At 48.4% G+C, this 21,611-nt stretch overlaps 1 protein-coding gene across 4 annotated transcripts in view; it reads right to left on the bottom strand.

Annotated features, from left to right (window-relative positions):
* Positions 1 to 21,611, bottom strand: part of PLEKHA4 (pleckstrin homology domain containing A4) — a 45,126-nt gene that overhangs the window by 11,798 nt on the left and 11,717 nt on the right. For 2 of the 4 annotated variants that reach the window (XM_083411569.1, XM_083411570.1), the window contains exons 2-13: positions 15,861 to 15,969; positions 10,663 to 10,773; positions 9,836 to 9,908; positions 8,492 to 8,592; positions 7,729 to 7,844; positions 5,384 to 5,647; positions 4,640 to 5,201; positions 4,463 to 4,540; positions 3,593 to 3,694; positions 2,328 to 2,396; positions 800 to 880; positions 543 to 692 (exon numbers count right to left, since the gene is read on the bottom strand). In XM_083411569.1, the coding sequence (XP_083267695.1) occupies positions 543 to 692; positions 800 to 880; positions 2,328 to 2,396; positions 3,593 to 3,694; positions 4,463 to 4,540; positions 4,640 to 5,201; positions 5,384 to 5,647; positions 7,729 to 7,844; positions 8,492 to 8,592; positions 9,836 to 9,908; positions 10,663 to 10,773; positions 15,861 to 15,944 (1,791 nt within the window). In that variant the 5' untranslated portion in view covers positions 15,945 to 15,969. Of the gene's footprint in view, positions 1 to 542; positions 693 to 799; positions 881 to 2,327; positions 2,397 to 3,592; positions 3,695 to 4,462; positions 4,541 to 4,639; positions 5,202 to 5,383; positions 5,648 to 7,728; positions 7,845 to 8,491; positions 8,593 to 9,835; positions 9,909 to 10,662; positions 10,774 to 15,860; positions 15,970 to 19,376; positions 19,549 to 21,611 lie in introns of those variants that run through there. The other 2 variants (XM_083411568.1, XM_083411571.1) reach the window with 2 other exon arrangements.

The raw sequence follows: 21,611 nt of genomic DNA, 5'->3' as shown, positions 1-21,611 counted from the left end.
CACAACCCCAGAGTCGGCCACGACTGGACCTAATGGTCAGCGGTCCCTTTACCTTTTTAAGCGAGAACTACTCACTGCACAGCTACTGTGAGCATCCCATCGCTTTCTCAGCATAGCCCTTCAACCTAAACTTCAGGGGTTATGGCTTCAGTCAGCGGCGGAGCAAGCCGATTGGGCGCCTGGGGCGGAGTGTGTGCCCTGTGCCCAGGGGTGGGGCCAGCTGGGGCAGGACGCTCTGTGGGGCCTCCAAGGAGTCTGTCTGCCTCCTCCCACTCAGCCGCCCTACAGCTGAGGGGGGAGGCGGCGGGCAGACCTTTTGGGCAGTGTGGGGCCTGCATGCGCCTAAGCTACTGCATCTCTCCCAGGAGAGACGTATGGCTCAGGCGTGCTGCAGGCCCTGCGGTGAGTGCCGCCTGGCATTTTGTCATCCCCTCTGTGGTGACACCCGGGGAGGTCCGCCCCCACCACACACCCCTTCCTCCACCCCTGGCTACAGTGTTTTCTCAGCTCAGCCTCCCGGCATGGGAATAAAAGCAACTCACCAGCGCTAGATCGCAGAGGCGAGCTCGGGTTTGCACCAGTTCGTCTTGCAGCTGCCTCTGCTGGTAGCAGATTTTCTCCATCGTGGCGTCTTGGCCTTTAAACTCCTCCAGCCTCAGGCGTGTCACCTCCAAGGCTTTCTCAATCCGCTCCTGTAAAAAAAAGGGCCAACCATTTCAACTTAAGCCAAAATAAATCAGATGGCCAGTTTAATAGCAGGAGGAAGGGAAAGAGGAAATGGGGGTAAAGTAAGTCATACCTTTTCAGCCCGGAGCTGTGCCGTGTCCTCTTCGAGACCACGAAGCACCTTGTCCTGGCCACAAAGTTTTGTCAAGAGAGCCTAGAAGGAGAAAGGGGGTGCGATTCTAAGAGAAGCCACCAGATGGTGCTGCGGCACATACAATCATGGCTTTATAAAAGCAGGCAAACCCACTTTGGGACAAATGTTTGGCATGGTGTTGCGAGAGTGCCAGGCTCTCAGGGGCGCCAGGCTGAGAGTCCAGGGCCCGAGAGTTGAGTCCGAGGAAGAGCCTGCACCCTGGCACCGCATATGCTTAAGACAGCCCTGGTGAGATTCTTTCTTTTTTTCTGAGAGCTTCCAAATCAGAGATGGGTTACGCTATTAACAACGTAGCGTCCCAAAGGCCAGTCAGTTAATCATTTAAATTAATAAACTCAAATTCTTACTGGACTAAAAATGAGATCCAAATTAATTCAGACAGATTTTTTTCAAAAAAAACCATAAGGAGAGCTGGATGAGGCCATATAAAACCCACAAGCAGGACATGAGCACAACTGCACTCTGCCCATGGGATAGTAGCTGTTGATAGCCTTGCCCTCCATCAATGTATCTAATCCTCTTTTAAAAACATCCCAACTTGGTGGCCTTCGCTGCCTCTTGTGGGAGTGAGTTCCACAGTCCAACGGTGCGCTGTGTGAAAAAGCACTTTATTTTTTGACTGTCCTGACCTCACCCAAGACAACAAAACATTGGGCACATCCAGACTTACAGGGTGATTTCCCACCCTGTAAAACCCCAGGCGACTTCTAATGCTGTTAGAAAACTGACGTGTTGCAGCATGAAACCGATGCACACAGTTTTATTGGGGGGAATTATTCCACCTTCAGCCAATTTCAGTGTGTAGTAAAATGTCTCAAACAAAGCCTTTGTTTGAGTGTCAGAAGAGAGGCACTTCTCCGAGTTGGTTTTTGCTTGAAAATGTAAACAGAAAGTGGCAACAATCTGGGGGTGTTCTTGACAGCTGCACAGGTGACAATAAAACAAGCTGTAGAACTAACTCTCTGTAAATTCAGCATTGAGCAGAGAACCTACAGTGGATTCCAACCCAGTTTAATGTTAATTATTTTGCAGTGACCCCAACAGTGGATCCCAACCCCGTTTTCTTGGAAGTAGTTACTTATTTTGCAAGAGATTTCAAAAATGAGCTTTCAAACACCGTGTTATAAATGAGGCATTCCTTCTTCCCTCACCCATAAATGAAAGAATGTCTCAATCTACTCGTAAGTCAAGGATGCAGGGACCTGTGACCCTCCTGGTACTGTTAAACTACCAACTACCACCATCCCTGGTCCAGTAAATACCTGGAGGACCACAGGTTCCCCTGCTCAAAGTGATGTTTACGCTCTATGCTTCCTAAGTCACTTTGCAAAAAACAACAGTTGTCTTTTGAAAAGCTGGGTGCAAATAAATTTAAAAGTTTTTTTTAAAAACAACAACAACAACACACAAATGAACCCTTGATATGAGAAGCAACAGAAGGGCGTACATCAGTGTCGCTTTCAAACCGCTGCCCCCCGGCAGAATGGATGCTCCTCTCCCGCACCAGAGTCCGGCACTGGAAAAACAGAGAAATGGTTGGTGTGAACAGCATGCAAAGGCACGGCTGGATAAGCCCCTGAACTTCCCACATGGTTTCCTAGGAGAAATGCCAGCGTGTTGCACCACGAAAGTTAAATAAGCCCATAAAAGACTGTTTATGTATGCAGCAGCAGCAGCAATAATTCTTTGAGCCCCAAAATGGAAACAACAAGAAGTGCCAACAAAAGAAGAGTGGCAGGTGAAAATGATGGACTTTGCGGAACTGGCAAAGCTGACGGGAAGAATCCGAAACCAGCACAATCAAGTATTTCAAAAGGACTGGAGTAAATTTATACGATAATTGAAAGATCACTGTAAGTGATTAACATCACTAGCAGGGTTGTCTGAAGACTTGTAATGAGAAATTTTCTCCCTTTTTATATTTACTTAAATTTTGAGGGAAGGGACGCGGGTGGCGCTGTGGGTTAAAGCCTCAGCGCCTGGGGCTTGCCGATCGAAAGGTTGGCGGTTCGAATCCCCGTGGCGTGGTGCGCTCCCGCTGTTCGGTCCCAGCGCCTGCCAACCTAGCAGTTCGAAAGCACGTCAAGTGCAAGTAGATAAATAGGGACCGCTTACTAGCGGGAAGGTAAACGGCGTTTCCGTGTGCGGCTCTGGCTCGCCAGAGCAGCGATGTCACGCTGGCCACGTGACCCGGAAGTGTCTTCGGACAGCGCTGGCCCCTGGCCTCTTTGAGTGAGATGGGCGCACAACCCTAGAGTCTGTCAAGACTGGCCCGTATGGGCAGGGGTACCTTTACCTTTTACTAAATTTTGAGGTATTTTGTAATGAGTGTAATTAGAATTGGAAAATGCATAAAGTGCTATGATATAAAGGTTAAATGGAAAAACTAATAAAAATTATATTTTTTAAAAAAAAGAAAATTAAATATGCCCAAGACATTTATGTGTTCAGCATTAAGAGGGCGTATTTATCAGGATAAGTTGCCCATGGCTTCAAGACTAACTAATTCAAGGGCTGCTCAATCCAATGTTAAGCTAACGGTGGGAAATGGTGGAGCCCAGTGTTAACCACGACGGACAGGAGGACAGTTTGGTATTAAAACAGAGCTCAGAGAATGTGCTGCTGTTCTTTCCTGGCCAGCCTATTCTTTTTGCTAAGCCAACGTTTGATAAGTCCTAGACTCAAGGGAGGATCAAGCACGAAATCACATACCGTGGTTCCCAAGGACGTCCTTTTCCCAGGGGTGGGCCGGTTAGGCAGGGGGGGCAGGGGTGGTAGGTGGAGGTAGCTGGAGGAGGCAGAGTGGGGGGTGATCTGTAGGGAAAGGGAAGGCAAGTGTTAGGGAGAGTAGCCAGGGAAGCTCATGAGCAGGACTGTGTGGTATACAGTGGAACCTCAGGTTGCGGATGTAATCCGTGACGGAGGTACGTCCACAACCCGCAGCGTTCGCATCCTGAAGCGCCGCTTCTGCGAATGCGTGAAGTGGCGAAACCCGGAAGTCACCCGTTCCGGTACTTCTGGGTTTCCCGCGGTCCGCAGCCCGAAAACACGTAACCTGAAGTAGCCGTAACATGAGGTATGACTGTAATAATAATAGTAATAGTATTTGTTTATTTATTCATACCCTGCCCATCTGGCTGTTTTCCCCAGCCACTCTGGGTGGCTCCCAACTGAGTATTAAAAACACAATAAAACATCAAATATTAAAAACTTCCCTAAACAGGGTATGCCACAAATTGCACAGAAAGACTGCGCAATATAATATCGGCAGCTTTCTGGAAAAAATTGAAAGAAAAAAAATCTTTTCATTTTTTTAAAGGAAGCAAGTTTGTAGCTCAACATTTGCATAATTTACGCAAGTTGCGGAATCGAGCTTTTCCTGCTGCAGAACTGAGACTCCTTTGGCTCAGGGTTTCAGAAACGTTAAGTACAGGGTACACACAGCCCAGGTCACGAGCGAGGAAAGAGACATTCAAGCCAGCAGACTCATTTGTTTCTGTGTCACAGGGAGAGGAAGGCAAGGGAGAGGAGGACCATGGCGAATGGGAAAGAAAGATGGAGAACGCAGCCCCCGGTACTCACCAGTCGCCCATGTAGCCGAGACATGACCAGAGCACGGGACGTCCCAGATGGCGGGGAGAGATAGCCTCGGTCTGCAAACTGGCAGGAAAGGAAAGGTTAGCGCCTGGGTGGATCAAAGTCAAGATAAGCCCCAAACTCAGAGCTGCCCTGCCCACTGGTGCCGCAGCCTCTACTTACTCTGCTGGGCGGCAGCTGCCTTGCCAATGAGGGCGCCAGGCCTTCCTCGCCCACGGGCCGGGCCCTGCTGTGGTGAGGACTCCGGGCGTAACGCCTGCCATAGGGGTCTTCGGAGGAGGGGAACACGTCATACCGGTCAGCAGGCGTCAGGGTGCGCCCCCTGGTGGCGGGCGACAGCGTGGCGTAGGGGTTGTTGGGAGGGCCCTCGCCGGGGGCAATGTCCACACGCCCCATGGGGGTGTTGGGGCGCCCGAGGCCCCTTGGGGAGGTCACGGAGGACAGGTCCTCGCAGGAGATGGCCTGTGCGGCAGCGGCAGCAGCTCTCGGGGGCTTCCTGCGCGCGCGAGGGGGCGACTGGCGGGCGTCGGGTATCTGAGGCGATTCGGCAGGCGTCAGGGGGAGGGAGTAGGAACGAGAGGAGCGGATGGAAAGCAGAGGGGAAGGCTGAGGGGTCCGGGATGGGGAGGAAGGCGTGGGGCTCTCGGAGGGGGATCGCGGCCGGGAGGAGAGCTTGGGGTGGATGACGGGCGAGGGGCTTCCGTGAGTCTGGGAAGACAGGGAGCTGCCAATGGAAACAGAGGGAAGAAAATAGGAAGGCACAGAATCAAACAACAAACATGACAATCCAAGTCCCGCCCCAACGGCACCTGTGGGAGCCAATCATCATTAGCTCCCCACGGCGCCCCCTGGTGGAAAACTGGTTCTTCCCTCCCTCCCTCCCACCCTCTCCACCCACCAACTTACCTTAAATCTGGTTGCTCTTTCCTTATGTGGCTGTATCCGCCGTTCAGTGAGCTGCACAACGACGTCCTCCCGAGCCGCGGAGTCCCCTCCTGACTGTCCTGCACATGGAGGCTGTCGGATGACGAGGCCTCCCCGTCGTGTGCCTCCGAGAGACGGGCGATCTCCAGGGATTCTGCGCTTTTGGCGTAGTCGTTCTGCGTGAGCGTGACGTCCTCACAGCTGGTGCATGTGGACGGGGACTGGCTCTGGAGACCCCTCCGGTTGCTGAGGCGGGGCAGAAGGGGAGATTTTTTTAGACTGTATCAAAGCCCAGATGCCTGGTTCCCCTGCAATGACCTTCCCCTTTGCCCGCAGAGAGTTTGAGATCAAGATTCCTCCCCCTCCAACCCCACCCAGTGTTCAACCTCACAATAATAATAAATAATAATAATAATAATAATAATACAGTGGTGCCCCGCAAGACGAATGCCTCGCAAGACAGAAAACCCGCAAGACAAAAGGGTTTTCCGTTTGCAGAGGCGCTTCGCAAGACGAATTTCCCTATGGGCTTGCTTCGCAAGACGAAAAATGACGAAAATTTTTGAATTTTTTTTCCGCTCCAAAACCCCTTTTTCTGAAGCGCTAAGCTGCTAAAAGCATTTTAGCAGCAAAACCACTAATCCCTTAAGCCTTAAAAAGCCGTTTTTAGCCCTTAAACTGTCAATAGCGCTAATAGCGCTAATCCGCCAATGGGCTTGCTTCGCAAGACGAAAAAACCGCAAGACGAAAAGACTCGCGGAACAGATTCTTTTCGTCTTGCGAGGCACCACTGTGATAATAATAAAAATTATTTATATCCCGCCCACCCCCAGCCGAAGCCGGGCTCAGGGTGGCTAACAACACTAAAATAGTGCAACATTATAAAAACATTATAAAAATTAATTAAAATCAAAATTGATGGCAACCATAAACTAAAGTTTTGTAAAGATTGCCGAGGGAGGGAGTCAGGCTGCACCCTGACCAAAAGCCTGGTGGAACAACTCTGTCTTGCAGGCCCTGCGGAAAGATGTCAAGTCCTGCAGGGCCCTTGTCTCTTGTGACAGAGCGTTCCACCAGGTTGGAGCCACAGCCGAAAAAGCCCTGGCTCTAGTTGAGGCCAGCCTAACCTCTCTGTGGCCTGGGACCTTCAAGATGTTTTTATTTGAAGACCGTAAGTTCCTCTGTGGGGCATACCAGGAGAGGCATGGTCGTTGAGACTGGTAGGGCAGAATGTAGGGAGCCCAACAGTAGGTGGCGCCAGAGAGTCAATGACAGGAAGGAAGGAAGGAAGGAAGGAAGGAAGGAAGGAAGGAAGGAAGGAAGATGTGGAGTGGCTGTGGGCAGGCTGAGATGGGTGGGGCCAGGCCTTGCTTCGCCCTAATGGACCAGCCCGCGCCGCAACCTAGCTGGCTCTTTCAAAGCTCACGGCTTAACCTCCCCATCTTGCCCACGTTGCTTCTGGGTAACCCATGAACCCAGACACCCCACATTCCCAGGATAAGGGTGTCCACGGGCTAATTTCAAAACTAATCTCAAAGTGACGAGTCTGGGTGTCTGGCAACAACAACTTGTCCCTCTCTGGGTAGCCTGCTGGGTGGGGAGGCAGAGGGCGATGGCGGGAGTGGCAGAAGGAGAGAGAAGGCGATGGTTGAAAGGCGAGCGACACTGCCTACATTTGGCTTTGCCCTCCTCCCCACAGTGGGCGTCTGTCTCGGCTGCTGGATGTGGTCCTTGATCAGTGGCGCCCCCTCCCCAAGGGAGCACAACGGGAAGAAGAGTCTCCCATCCTAAGCTAACTGAATCTCTCTCCCAGAAAACTTTTTAAAAATATGCACCTTTAATCTCTCTATGATTCTGACCATAATGGAACTTGCTTCCCTTTCAAAAGTTCCTATTTCTCAGTCCCTCTTTTGATGGGTTCATGCCCCATCCCCAAACCAGAAACCCAGAGGCAAGGTTACAGCCAGCCAGCCAGCGCAGGGCTGTGCATAGAATACACCTGTCCCCAGTGGCGTAGCGTGGGTTGTCAGCACCCGGGGCAAGGCAAGTAATTTGCGCCCACCCCCCGCTGCACTGTCCCTCCCCCAGATAGTCCCTCGCTCTCTCACCGCACCGCACACCTGGCACCCTCCCCTCCACAGTGGGCAGCGACCCGGTGGCTCGGATCGGATTCGCACAGCCAGCACTGCAGTGAGAGAGAGTGAGTGAGCCAGGTAGGGGCAGAGAGCTGTGAGTGCGAGCGCCCCCCCCCCCCCGATGTTGCGCCCGGTGCGGCCGGGCCCCCCTGCACCCCCCACGCTACGCCACTGCCCGTCCCCAGCCCTTACTAGCTTCCATAGTCGCACTCAGCGGCGGCCGACTGGTTCATGGCGCGGATCCAGCTATTCATGTCCAGCTGGGTGTCTGCGCTGAAATAATAGGTTCTCATGCCAGGATGTTCGGCCTGGAAGGTAAAAGAAGAAAAAGACGGGTCATTGCAGTGGTCCAAGGCATCCTCAAGGGGGCAGCAGGCATACGGAAATTCTGGTGGGCAACAGCTGGACAGCAGAGGCGAGGGTGGGCTTGAGGGCTTCTGCAGGGCTTTCTGCATGGCTGGCTAATGGAGGAGAGAATCTGTCGGCTTTGGTTCTCTCCATTTCTCATTTTTCCAGTCATTCCCCCACATTTCCACATCAGTTTGCAATTTATTAGCTTTCTTTAAAAAAAAAAAAAGGCTTCGTGAAAATTCTTCGGCAATTTTCTCCTAATATACGTATGTTTGTGTGCAATTTTGCCTCACGTACACATTTTTTGCAAAGCAGTTCCCCCTAACATAATGCCTTTTCATATGCTGTTTTCATTTACGTGCACACTTTCCCCTAGTATATGCACACACTGTGTGCATTGCCAAAATATGCAGAAATGCGGATTCTGAAGGGCGACTCTGTTCGGGTTCTCCTATTGCTTTGCACAGTGGGACTTAAGTTCACCTTCAAATGCAAACTGAGTTGAATCTCTCACCCATCACTCATGGCTGTCAACAGACCTTGGGTGACAGCAAAATAACAGACCTTGGAAGAAAACAAGCATCCCACTGGGGGGTGGACTGACCTTGAATATGAAGCGCCGGTTCTTCTTCTCCTTGGAGAACGCTGTCCGGATCTCATAGCTGGGGAGGAGGATGCTGCCCAAAACTTTCTCTTCGCGGCTGTCTGGAAAACAAACACACACACATTTCCAATCTATGATTCTAAGAAGTCGCTTCAATGCACTTCTCCCTAAAGCCCAGATGGAAAGAACCCTGTGTGGCCCTTGAGATGTTGTCGGGACTCCAATTCCTATCAGCTCCAGCCCACCTGCCCAAGGGTCAGGGCTGATGGGAGTTGGATCCCTATAACGTCTGAAGGGCCACAGGATCTCGCCTCCAGCCCTGTGGGGCCCTCAAGATCTCTGGGGCCTGAACTAGCGATTCTAATCTGTCAAACCTGGCTAACAGTCCACTCCACTGCCTAAGGTCCGGCTGGTAGGGAGAAGAGTCAAGGCCTTCTCTCTCAACCATAGGTCTTAAGTTGGGGGACAAAAGAGCTTGTCTGCATCTGAGCACTATTTAGTTGTTTATACACACACACACACACACACACACACACACACACACACAATTTGAATTACACTGGAGTAGTCCACACCCACACGTATTTTAATTTCCATATGAGAAACAATTTCGGTCTTTCCTATTCATACCAGCAGGTGTTATCTTTTGTGTTTTTCCCTGCTTTCTAGTTTGTGGATTCTATCACCCCAGTTAAGTGCCAACAGGGCATGACAACAGATAGCTGTGTGCACATCTTGTTTTTGTTTTAATATCCCCCACCCAAGAAGTAAACAAAAGCACAGAGCCAGGCAACTGTATAGCTGCTTGTGCAGTTTTCTGGCTTTGGGCAAATCTGACAGACCGAAAGAACATAACATCCGGTTTTGTGCAAATCTGAGGAATCAGAAGAAAAAGGGTATATATAAGGCTAAACTCCTCCACCAGAAAGAGTAAGGAGCAGAGTCGAAAATGAAATGAAAGCAACCAAATTCTCAGCACACCCTTTTCAGATCTGGATACAGAACGTGTGGGCTTTTAGAATACATATAGAAATTCTTGTTGTAAACCACTTTGATGTATTTTTTGATGCAGCAGTATAAAAATATGCTTATAAGTAAAAGGAATAAACAGCTGAAGGCCCATGAGCTTTCCACCCCAACCTACAGCATATTTTCCCAGCTCTGCTCCCAGACAGACCATAAGGAATGTTATAGGCTGAGAAACAACAGGAGGAAGGAGGAGGCACACCCTCTGATGCTTGGCCAGCCTACCTTGCCTGAGACTTGAAAAAAGCCCTCCCTCCAAAAACACAATGACATCACTTCCGCCCACCTCTGGCAGAACCTTGGGGAAATCCCAATTACCTCGGTAGTAGAAGAGGCAGTAATTAGAAAGGACGAACCAACGCCGTTTCCAGAGTTTAAGACCAGAGCTATCCTGGAGGAGGAAAGGAAAGGAAAAAGGGGGATCAAAGGTGTCCAGGGCATCAACTCCCAGGAGAAGCCCTGATCATTCTGCTTGGTTACGTCAAGCATATTGTTTTATCAGTGGGTACAGAATTGGTAGTAAAGCTGCTAACATGTGGATTTCTGCCATAAATGGAGGGGAAACATTCTGTCCCTGGCTAGAGGACATGGGCTACTTCCAGAAGACCTCTCTATCAAAGATTCGTCCTGATTTCCTCGCAGGGAGATGACATGACGTTGGCTATTTATTGAGCTGCTCGTTAAGTGGCACCACCATCAACATTGATTTGGGGCAAGATCATGACAACTCTGGACGAGATCTCAAAATCTCTGCAAGATCTTGATCTATTGCGGTGTTGGCAACGCTGACAGTGGTGGTGGGGAGCATGGTCTCATCTGTGGTGGCCCCTGCTGCTGCAACACTGGAGCTCTAACAGCTGCCCAAGAATGACAGATGCTGAGCGTGTGATGCCACCAGCAGCCTCTGGCTTCCCTTGCTCTATTTGGGTCCACCCATGCCAACATTCAGCCACTCATCCTTCTGGCTAATGCATAGCCAACGTGATAACATCTGTATTATGTGAGTAACAACTCCCCTCATTCCTGACCAATGGCCACACTGGCTGGAGCAGATGGGAGGAGATGTGGCTGAAAACACCTGGAGGGAACCACGTTGGCTGCTTCTTAGCTAAGGAACCCCCTTCGTTCCTCATGCACTTTTTTACCTGTTTATAAAGCCATCCGCGCATGATGACAGGCGAGTTGGGGTCTCTCTTGATGGAGTTTGCCCTCTTCCCAAAAGCGTGAACCTTCCGGACAGGCCGGGCTGAGCGTGGCTGCAGAAGACAAAATGGTGAAATGCAATAGGTAAAGGTAAAGGTACCCCTGCCCGTACGGGCCAGTCTTGACAGACTCTAGGGTTGTGCGCCCATCTCACTCAAGAGGCCGGGGGCCAGCGCTGTCCGCAGACACTTCCAGGTCACGTGGCCAGCGTGACATCGCTGCTCTGGCGAGCCAGAGCCGCACACAGAAACGCCGTTTACCTTCCCGCTAGTAAGCGGTCCCTATTTATCTACTTGCACCCGGGAGTGCTTTCGAACTGCTAGGTTGGCAGGCGCTGGGACCGAGCAACGGGAGCGCACCCCGCCGCGGTTCGATCGGCAAGCCCTAGGCGCTGAGGCTTTTACCCACAGCGCCACCCGTGTCTTGGGCACCCGTATTGTGGAATGCAATACTGGGTTGTTAATAGCACGCCATCAGTGTTGGCATCGGTCTGTCTCAAGGCAATGGAGTGCGCCTCTGTGAGGTGATGCCAAACCGTGGCCTCACCTTGCCTAACGGGGCGCAAGCCTGGGCAGCATGCATGGAGGTCCTGGGCTGCCCAGACAACAAGATCTCCCCCCTCTCCATCTCACTGATGTGGTCCAAAGGAAAGCAGAGAGGTACGTTTGGTTCCAGGTTGGTTGCAGGAGTTGCTGGAAGGAGGCGCACAAGGCGCCACCCAACTGCCTTAGGGACTCCAGATTTGTGTAGGCTTTACTTCTCTTCTCCCGAAGATATCTCATAAGGCAGTGGAGTTTTAGGACCAGAGTTTTCATTCTCCTAGATGGGCTACCTTCCCAAGCTGATGAGTCTCATCTGCCCCTCACTTCCCTCTGCAGCACGGGGAGAAACCGTCTTCTTGACTGTTGGACCTGCTATCGGTCTCGTCCGCTCAATCTGTTGGAGCCTGTCTTTGTATGCAGGAGAAGTCCCCAACTCATCTAGTATTTGAGACCCATTGGCTACCCTCACCTGGTTTAGCCAGCCAATCAAAGCCCTTCACAATGTGTGGCTGCTGTCACATGCTGACAACTTCTAGGAGCCACAGGTGAGAGCTGAATGCAAGCTAGGGAGCAAGGTGGGCAAACTACCCTACAAACTGCAAAGCCTTACCTAGGCAGTATATGCATGGTCCCTGCTCCGAAGGAGCTTACAATCCAAAACTGGCAGTGGTCAAACAGCAGGGGGAGGAGGTAAGTAAGGAAAGAAATGGAAGAATGTGGGCTAATGCTATTTACAAGCCTGGTGAGAATCACGTTCCTGTATCACAAGTGTGGGGGAACCTTCAGCCTGCCAGATGTTTTAAGACTACAACTCCGATAATCCCTGGTGACTGACCACACTCTCTGGACTTGATGGGTGTTGTAGTCTGGCAACATCTGGGAGGCCAAAGGTCCTCTAGACCTGCTTTATCATCAAAGGCCCAATTTTAGGAACAAGTGGATATTGTTGCTCAAAAGCTCCAAATCAACTTCAGCTGCACAAATTGAATTTGCCAGTATTTGATTAAATCCCACCAGGTTTCCTATCAGATTTCTGTAAAGAGGGTTATTGGGCAGGTTCCCCTGAGGCAATACCTGAAGCTGACAAAAGAGTGGTCAATAGCCCTGAGATATGTTGTAATAGGGAACTAAATACTTAGCCCCTTGTCTCCTGTTGCAGGAATGTTGTGGGAATGTAGACAGAAAGAAGCATCAGAGGCAGACCACTCCCATCCCATTGACTAAGGATGATCTAATCCGGGTGTTTATGTGAAGAGAAGTCCGCAGTTTCAGCTTGACTGGGAAAGCCACAAAAAGCTGAGTTTGAAGCTCTAAAGAGTGATCTCTGGTTGCCGGCTGCCTCCCTAGAGATCTGATGTAATGTTGCCTATCAGTTCAAGTGTTTGAAGCTGTGCCTGCCTCCACCTATGTAAATCAGTTCAAATGCAAATATTACACAATGCCAATAGGCCTCCCGTGACCTCCTTCCAAAGGAAACCAAACCTGAATAAGCGCTGCAGCCCTAAAACTTTTTACCGCAGGAAAGTGATAAGTGAAAGGACGGTAAGCCAAAGGAACTGGCACTCTTTATGAGTGTGACTTAGACACTGGCCATTTCTGGGAGGGATGCTGCTATTTATCTACTGCAGCAAAAGCAAAGAGCCTTGTAGCACCATCAGTACAAACAGATTTGTTGTCATTGGCTGTCTATGTACTATACCTTCAAAGCACTTTTGAAACTCAGTCTTTCCCTCAAATAATGCTGGGCACGGTCGCTTGTTAAGGGAACCGTAGCTCTGTGAAGGATAAACTGCAGTGTCCAGAATTTTTTGAGGGAAAGAGTATGTTTCAAAAGTGCTTTAAAGGTATAGTGCTTTCAACAGTGCTGGACTAGAGCAGGCATAGGCAAACTTGGCCCTGCAGATGTTTTGGGACTACAGCTCCCACCATCCCTGACCACTGGTCCTGTTAGCTAGGGACTAGAGCCTATTTCAGGATGAATGTAGGATGTGCTGTCTCTCCTTTCTTCCCTCTTATATCCCTTAAAACAGCTTCAGACATCTATGCAGCAGGCACTTGTAAACATCCATTTGCCTCATTGCCAGTGGTGAGTATCCCCAATGAATGTGTGTTACATAAAATAGGTAAAGGTAAAGGACCCCTGACCGTTAGGCCCAGTCGCGGACAACTCTGGGGTTGCGGCGCTCATCTCGCTTTACTGGCTGAGGGAGCCGACGTTTGCCCACAGACAGTTTTTCCGGGTCATGTGGCCAGCATGACTAAGCCGCTTCTGGCGAAACCAGAGCAGCACACGGAAATGCCATTTATCTTCCCGCCGGAGCGGTACCTATTTATCTACTTGCACTTTTTGGTGTGCTTTCAAACTGCTAGGTTGGCAGGAGTTGGGACCGAGCAACGGGAACGCACCCTGTCGCGGAGATTCGAACTGCCGACCTTCCGATTGGCAAGCCCTAGACTCAGTGGTTTATTTAGACCACAGCACCACCCACGTCTCTGTTACATAAAATATTTTATACATAAACAGACCAAGAGAATATTCCCAATACATCATGGCAGAGTGCATATGTCCTCAGACCATCTCAAGATCTATTGTTTAAGAGCAAGGTAAACATTGCCTCTTTCTACATATGCTTATGTCTTGTGTCAGGAGCCAATTGGCTACCAATATAGATTCAAGTATTTGAATCTGGTATTTAGAAGCCTCATATGATTCTGGATCGGGGCGTCTGAGAAGTTCTCTCTCTCTCCCCACACAAATCCTATTCCAATCACTTAGATCTCCTGATGATGCCCTACACCCCTGTGGCAAGGCGTGCTGAGACTTGAGCCTGCGCTTTCAACACTGTGGCACCAGACTTCAGGAATTTGCTTCCCCTTAGGAGTGAAGCAAGCTCCAACATTGTTTTTGACATTTGTTGAAAACTTTTATTGTCTTCCAAGATTGCTCTGCCTTATTCCTGCAGTTTTTAATCCTTGTTGGGTTTACAGTTCTGGGATTTGTATTGTTCTATAATTCTCTCTCTGTACAGCATTTGGGGATTCCTTGAATGTACAGTGGCTTCTAAATTCTGATATAATTAAGTTAAATAAAAATGCCTCATGTTCCTCAAATACTCAGGTGTAATACGTTACCACTGTAGTAATGGAAATATCCCAAATCCCTACGAAACCATTCTGATTTTGGTGAAACAAGCTGCTTCCCATGGTATAAGCAGTGGACATCTAAGCTGCTGTTCACAACTCATTCAAATTAATTTAATTACCATCTCCCAAGCAAGTCTTTTCAACCCTAACCATATATTTATTTATGGTTTTAGTAAAGTTCATGGTGAATTTCAGGTAGCCTGCTTCTAATCGCAGGTTATGAGCTTGTTCCCGGTGCTCATGTTAGTGTTTTAAAGCCCTATATGACTCAGGACCCAAATACCTGAAAGACTGCCTACAAACACCCTCCGGTATTAAGATCGGCAGTGGGGGTACTTTTTGTTGCTCCATCACCCTCAGAAGCTGGGGGAAATAGCCCAGGAGAGGGGATTCTCTATGGCAACCCCTAAATTGTGGAACTTCTGCCCCACAGTGTGTCTGGCATCAGGGCCGGATTTAGGAGTGATGAAGCTGCTGAAGGTAATGGGGCCCTTTGTATGTCCAGCTGTCCTTTGTCAACAACAAACTGTCGCTGTTTTTTGTGTTGAATATATGCTATATGGTAATTTATGGACCTAATAGGTATCTAAAGCCATTTGCGCATAACAAAATATGTATTTTATCAAAGTAATTGTTGAACTGAAATACAGTTAAGAAGAAGTATATTGATAGTGAAATACAATTAAGAAGAAGTATATTTGGGGGGGGGGGCAAGAGAGTGGAGCCCTAAGCTATAGCTTGTTTAGCTTATACGTAAATTCAGCACTGTCTGGCATCTTGACGGTATAAAGGTTTGTACCTCTTTACCCTGGCGTTTGACAGCTGGGATTTTTAGGACTCGACTTATTTCTATGATTGTAAGTTGTTTTAAACTGTTTTAAACATTATGTTTTAATTATTGTAACCTGTCCTGGGACCTTAGGGTGAAGGCAGAGGAAAGAAAGAAAGAAAGAAAGAAAGAAAGAAAGAAAGAAAGAGCCTTTGTAAACTGAGAGAAGAATGATTATCCCCTCCTCCCTTCCTTTCAGGTCACAAATGTGCCACAAATGACTGAGGGCTCATCCACACTTGTCCCAGACTGCCCCGTTTGCTCTGATTGGGCACTAAAGAGCAGTTTTCCCTGGGAGAAAGCAGCGGGAAATATGGATAAGCCCTCACATAGATATGCAGGGATACATCTGCCAATGTGAATGTTTTGAAGCCTCATAAATGTTGTGGACTTGTTCACACGGTTATTGTAGAATTCTCCTTTTCCCGAAAAAGAGCTTTGGTTATTTGTTTATTTTAAAGCACAAGCTGCCAACTCCTGAGGTAAACACTATTCAGGTGTTCCTTGCAAATGAAGTTGCAAAGCCCATTAGCTCAGGAAGACAAGGCAAGCAGGATCTCTGGAATCCTATCTATCGCCCCAGCAGCACCTGTCCAGAGGGCTCGGACCACTTCCAATTCCTCACCTTCGTTCCCATGGAGACGGAAGAGATGGTGACTGTGCTGCTAGCTTGGCTCAGGCCGCTGGTAGGCCGGTCCCCTTCTGACATGGTCCTCAGCTGACCCAATGCTGATCTGGAAAAGAAAAGAGGATGCTGACTTGTTGCAAGAATGCTTCATGTGATGTTCACAGTACCAGAATCCCACAGCTTGGGCCCAGCGATTTGGGGGAATGTAAGGCACCAGGTGCCTGCCAACCTAGCAGTTCGAAAGCACTCTCGGGTGCAAGTAGATAAATAGGGACCGCTTACTAGCGGGAAGGTAAACAGCGTTTCCGTGTGCGGCTCTGGCTCGCCAGAGCAGCGATGTCACGCTGGCCACGTGACCCGGAAGTGTCTTCGGACAGCGCTGGCCCCCGGCCTCTTTGAGTGAGATGGGCGCACAACCCTAGAGTCTGTCAAGACTGGCCCGTACGGGCAGGGGTACCTTTACCTTTACCTTTACCTTTAAGGCACCAGGTCTTTAACCTTCTCCAGGGACCCCGGGCTTAACCCCTTAGCCTCATGGAACCCACTTTTGACAACCTCAACCAAACCATCCTTCATGGCATCCTTCCTTTCCCCACCTCTTTCTCCTCCCACAGAAAGATGGTCACTGTACTACTGTCTGTGTGATGCAACTTGGGTGAGATCTTGACACAATTGTGGGTCGCATCCCACCAGCTTAGAAACACAGGGAACTGGGTTCTGCTGAGTCAGAACATTGGTCTATCCAGCTCAGTAGGTTGTGCATGGGGGTTGATCCATAAAGCTCATAATATGTTTTTAAATGATCTCCCTCTTGAGACTATATTCCCACCCCACAACAAAAAGTTTCCTGACAAGATATGCAAAATCCATTCTTTCTTTCATTATTTGTTCCCATCTGACAAACATGGTTTCAAATCCCTTTCTTTCTCTCCATTCTCTCTCCCACCTGCATCCCTTTCATGCCCTCCCATTCCAGATTTGGCAACAACAAAAACCCAAAATACATTTTAAATTATAGAATAAAGCAGCATTGTGAAAAATAAGTGTAGTAACATATGTTCTTTTGCTTCATCTAAAAGTTGCTGAGCATCGAATTTTAGTTTCCTGGGCACAGAATTCAATTTTCTTAGAAGCAGCAGGAGACACCAATCAGCCCCTGTTAAAATATTTCCGTTTATTCCAGTATATATCTCTCACACACACACAGTGTTAATTTTGCAGGCTCCATTTATTCTTTTTCATCGTTTCTTTTTTTGAACTGAAAGTCAGAATAGAGTGTTGAAACCATTAAACCTGCTCCCCAGTTCAACCCCTGCCAGCAAATTCCCTCTAGTTATTTTTGGATCAAGCCCACCTGCTTGTGTCTGGCAAAAGCATCTCATTCGAGAGAGTGTCAACTTGGTGAGATGGGAAATTCCACGCCTTCCCTTGGCAGCAGAATTCTACAGTTAAATCACCCCTTTGTTGTTAAACACTCAGGCCTGCATTTCTTAATAATGGAGGCTTTTAACCCCTGGAAGCGATTCCTGAGTCCCTCTTCAGTAGACATTTAGAACTTCATAGCCTTTCTAGGCATCTAGTTTGCTGAGCATTCATCCAGACTTGTTAGCAGGGAGATTAGACCATGTTGACTATTCAGTGGGCATTCATTTGTTTGCAAGGAGGTTAAGATGACCGTTGCATCAAAGCAAATGTTCCCCCACACTTTTCACTGCCTTTTCCTATCACTTTCCTTGTCATTAAAAAGCAAGGTTTTTCAGGGAGGTGAATCTGTTGCACAAGGCCTCCCAATCAACTTTAACTGCGCAACCTAAATTGGGCGGTATGTGACTGAATACCACCCAGAAACAGTGACTGCCGGAAAACACCCTTTTGGCATTCCTGTCCATTGGCGTTACTGATTCCGTTATTTATTTCTATTATTATTTATTACATTTTTATATAGCACCTTTATCTTCCAAAGAACTCAAGGTGCTTCTCCTCCTCCCAATTTCATCCCAATTTCATCCTCAAAACAACCCTGTAATGTAAGGTTAGGTTGAGAGTGGGTGACTGGTCCAAGTCAGCTTCATGGCTGAGTGGGGATTCGAACCCTGGTCTCCCAGGTCATAGCCCAACACTCTAACCATGCTGGGGGTATATATCTAGTGCTTTAGGTAAGTGGGATTTCAGCGAGCCATCTATGCCCCCCTACAACCCTGGGTTTAAGTCCACCAAGTAATCCATAGAATCATAGAATCATAGAGTTGGAAGAGACCACAAGGGCCATCGAGTCCAACCCCCTGCCAAGCAGGAAACACCATCAGAGCACTCCTGACATATGGTTGTCAAGCCTCTGCTTAAAGACCTCCAAAGAAGGAGACTCCAGAGTACACCCATTGCAATTCATGGGCTTGTCATGTCCATTAATTTCAATGGGTCTGCTCTGAGACTAAAGCTATGCACATGTTAGCAGCTGAAAACACAGCGAGCTTGTTCCTCCCTCCCTGCTGCATTTCAAGTCACATTTTCAGTTGCTGTGCATACCATTACCAAAACACTCAGAGATCCTTTGAACTGGAGGTGGCTGGGATTGAACCAGCGTCCTGTATACAGAACACATCATGGTCCCTTCCACTGCGATGTGGCTCCTCCTGACTAACAACTGTAGCCAAAGCTAATACTCCTAGCAGAAAGATATAGCAGGAAGCCTAGCATACCCCACTTTGGTGAATTCAAAAGAATAGATGGCTGCCTATAATTAGATTTCTCCAGGGCAGGGATAGGCAGGCTCTTACTGGTTCTCAGCTTACAGAAAGGAAGAGGTTCAGAGAACCGCTGTGCAACAATGGAAAGCACGTTAGCCTCTAGGCTGCAAATTCCCTGGGCTTGAAAAAGCAAATCCACATTCTTTGCCAGGGGAAGCTCAGTTCCCTGGTGCTCGCACAAAATAAGCAGATGTGCCTCGTTATATTGCTTCTGGCAAATCTTTCCCCAGGGGGTCAAGAAGAGTTCCTGGGCCAGCAAACCAATCCTAGACAACTAGATGTGCGCCCCTGTCAGCAATGCACATTCACACCCCGACCAACTTCTGCCAACTGCAGCAGGCATGACTTTCAAGCCTAATTTGCAGCAGCCGTAAGTACAGACACAACTCAGATACCTTCCAGATGGGGTAGCTGTGTTAGGGCTCTTCCAGACTTCCTTTCGCACAGTGTGTCTAGGAACAGGTCCGTTCTTAAAAGGTCTGTGCTCAAGCACTTACTGTTTTTTGGTTTTTGCCACAGTGCTTTCCCTGCAAAAACCACCGCGGTCTGACTCTGCCTAACAATAGGGCTGGCCTTTGAGGGAGCCAGATGCACTACCGTGAACTCCTTAGAGGAAAGGCAAAAGAAGAGAGAGAGAGAGAGAGAGCGCAGCATCTGTCTAGCATCCTGAAATCCAAAACTAACTTTCCTGCTTGCCAAAACTCAACTGCTGTTCTCCACACCCTTAGCTCGACCCGACCAGTTTTTCACTTCCTTCTCCTCCTACCTGGCAGGTGGACGCAACTTAAGATGCATTTCAGGAAGCTCTGGGTATCCAGACAGGTTATGATGCTGTGCTCCAATGATGGGTCATCAGTCAAGTGTCCACAGACACCCTCCCTGCCACCAACGACCACTGGAAGAAGCACCAGTGTAACGCCACAACCAGCGGCAGGGGGTTGTGGCAGTATATTCCGGATATAATCCATACAAAGTTGCCTATTGATGCAAAAAACCTCCCTTCCCATATGCTACTGGCTGGGAATACAATTGCGCCTCGTGATCCGAAGGGGCACCTCTTGTATTCCCTGGCACACTTTGGCCCTCGCATTCCATTCCTCCCACCTCTCACCCTTGCAATGACGCCAGGCGAATGAATAGGGCATTGATGCTGCCAGGACCCCCCTTCCTGACCCTTAGCAGTGGGGTGGGGGAGACATTGTGCCAGCTGTTTGCGATGGTCCCTTTCCTCCCCGCCCCCCCCAACCTCCCACACTGGGTTCAAGGATCTTCACGTCACTGGCTTTGCCTGGAGCGATCCGGAAAGATGGAAAAATCAGCAAAAAGATGGGGAGGCGAGGGGCTAGAGAAGGAAGCCGTTTTGGGTGGGGTGGGAGGAATCGGTCTTTTAAAAAATGATCCTCTTCATTCTATACGCTGGCGGTTCGCCCTTCAACCAAAACAGTTCTCACAACAAAATACGAACATCACTTTAAAGCAAAAAACGAGCATGCAACCTGAAAACAAATGCAATAAAACCAGAACAAAGCAATCCTATTAGAAAAAGAAATAGTCATTAAAAACAGCACTTAAAACTAGGTAGCCTTTTGCGGATGAAGGAGGGAGGTTTTGGCATTCACGGTTGAATATGTCATTACGCCCCCGACTTTGGCACAGAGAATTTCCCCATAGCAGTGCCTTTCCTTAGTTAGGGATGCTAACTCAAGTTTCACTCACACACAGGGAGAGAGAAAGAGAGCAGGGCCCCAGCAGAAACTCTTGAAATGCCCTCACATCAGTGGTACTTCACAGTTTGGCCAAAGGTCAGGGTGAAATGAAGTATTTGCATGGCTGACTGAGTTTTCGCAGCTGTCTGGTAGGTTTAACTCTTCCCCATCTGCTTCTGGAGAGTAGAGTGCACGGTTCCATGAGGAGCAGGATGAAAAGGACACCGCAGAGGGAGATTGCAAGGGGACACATTACCATCAGCCATCATCTCTTCCCCCAACGCCACCCTGCCTCCACAACATATGAACTGACAGACCTGGAAACTCCTAATATTGAGGCAGAGCCTTATCAGTGGTGGCCCCTCATTGCTGGAATTTTCTCCACCAGGGGGCACTCCTTTTTTTTATTTATGATTTTCTATTTTATACATTTCAATAATTCTATAATCATTTTAACACTTCAAAACTTGACTTCCTTCCTCCTCTTTCTGCAGTTCCTTAAATTTATTTTTTAATATTTTCTGCATATCCAATTTAACTTAATTTACTCATTCATTCCTCTACTTTAAATATATTCTCTTATGAAACTGCAGATTATAATCCTACCAATGTTCTTACCTGTTTACAATTTATTTGTAAATATTCAAGAAACAATTTCCAACTACAGTGGTACCTCAGGTTACAGACGCTTCAGGTTACAGACTCCGCTAACCCAGAAATAGTACCTCAGGTTAAGAACTTTGCTTCAGGAGGAGAACAGAAATCGTGCTCCGGTGGCGCGGCGGCAGCAGGAGGCCCCATTAGCTAAAGTAGTACCTCAGGTTAAGAACAGTTTCAGGTTAAGAACGGACCTCCAGAACGAATAAAGTACTTAACCCGAGGTACCACTGTACATCACTTGTCAATTACCCTGGAAATATTTAAAACAAAGATTTCTCAGACTGTATTAAGAGCCAGCTGTCACTGAACTCTAAACTTCAGGTGTATTGATACACCATCAAAGTACAACTGCGGTAACTTTTGGCATCTAACTATGGTCCTCCCTCTCGCTGGTACACAGCCCTTCTGCCCTTATTAGATAGTCCAAAAGTTACGGTAAGTCCCTCTGCTGATTTAGTTTTCCATCCTCCATTCTTTTTCTTTCTTTCTTTATTAACATATAAAACACATACATTTGCATTTACACAATACACATACACAACACACTACCTTATTTTCATAACATAAAACATACCTACATTACCAAGCTATACTATACATATCAACATACCTATACACCTCCCCCACATGGTCAC

This window comes from Podarcis tiliguerta (genome assembly GCF_965153285.1).
Source record: "Podarcis tiliguerta genome assembly, chromosome: 13".
NCBI lineage: Eukaryota > Metazoa > Chordata > Lepidosauria > Squamata > Lacertidae > Podarcis > Podarcis tiliguerta.
This window is presented reverse-complemented; position numbering and strand designations above follow the sequence as displayed.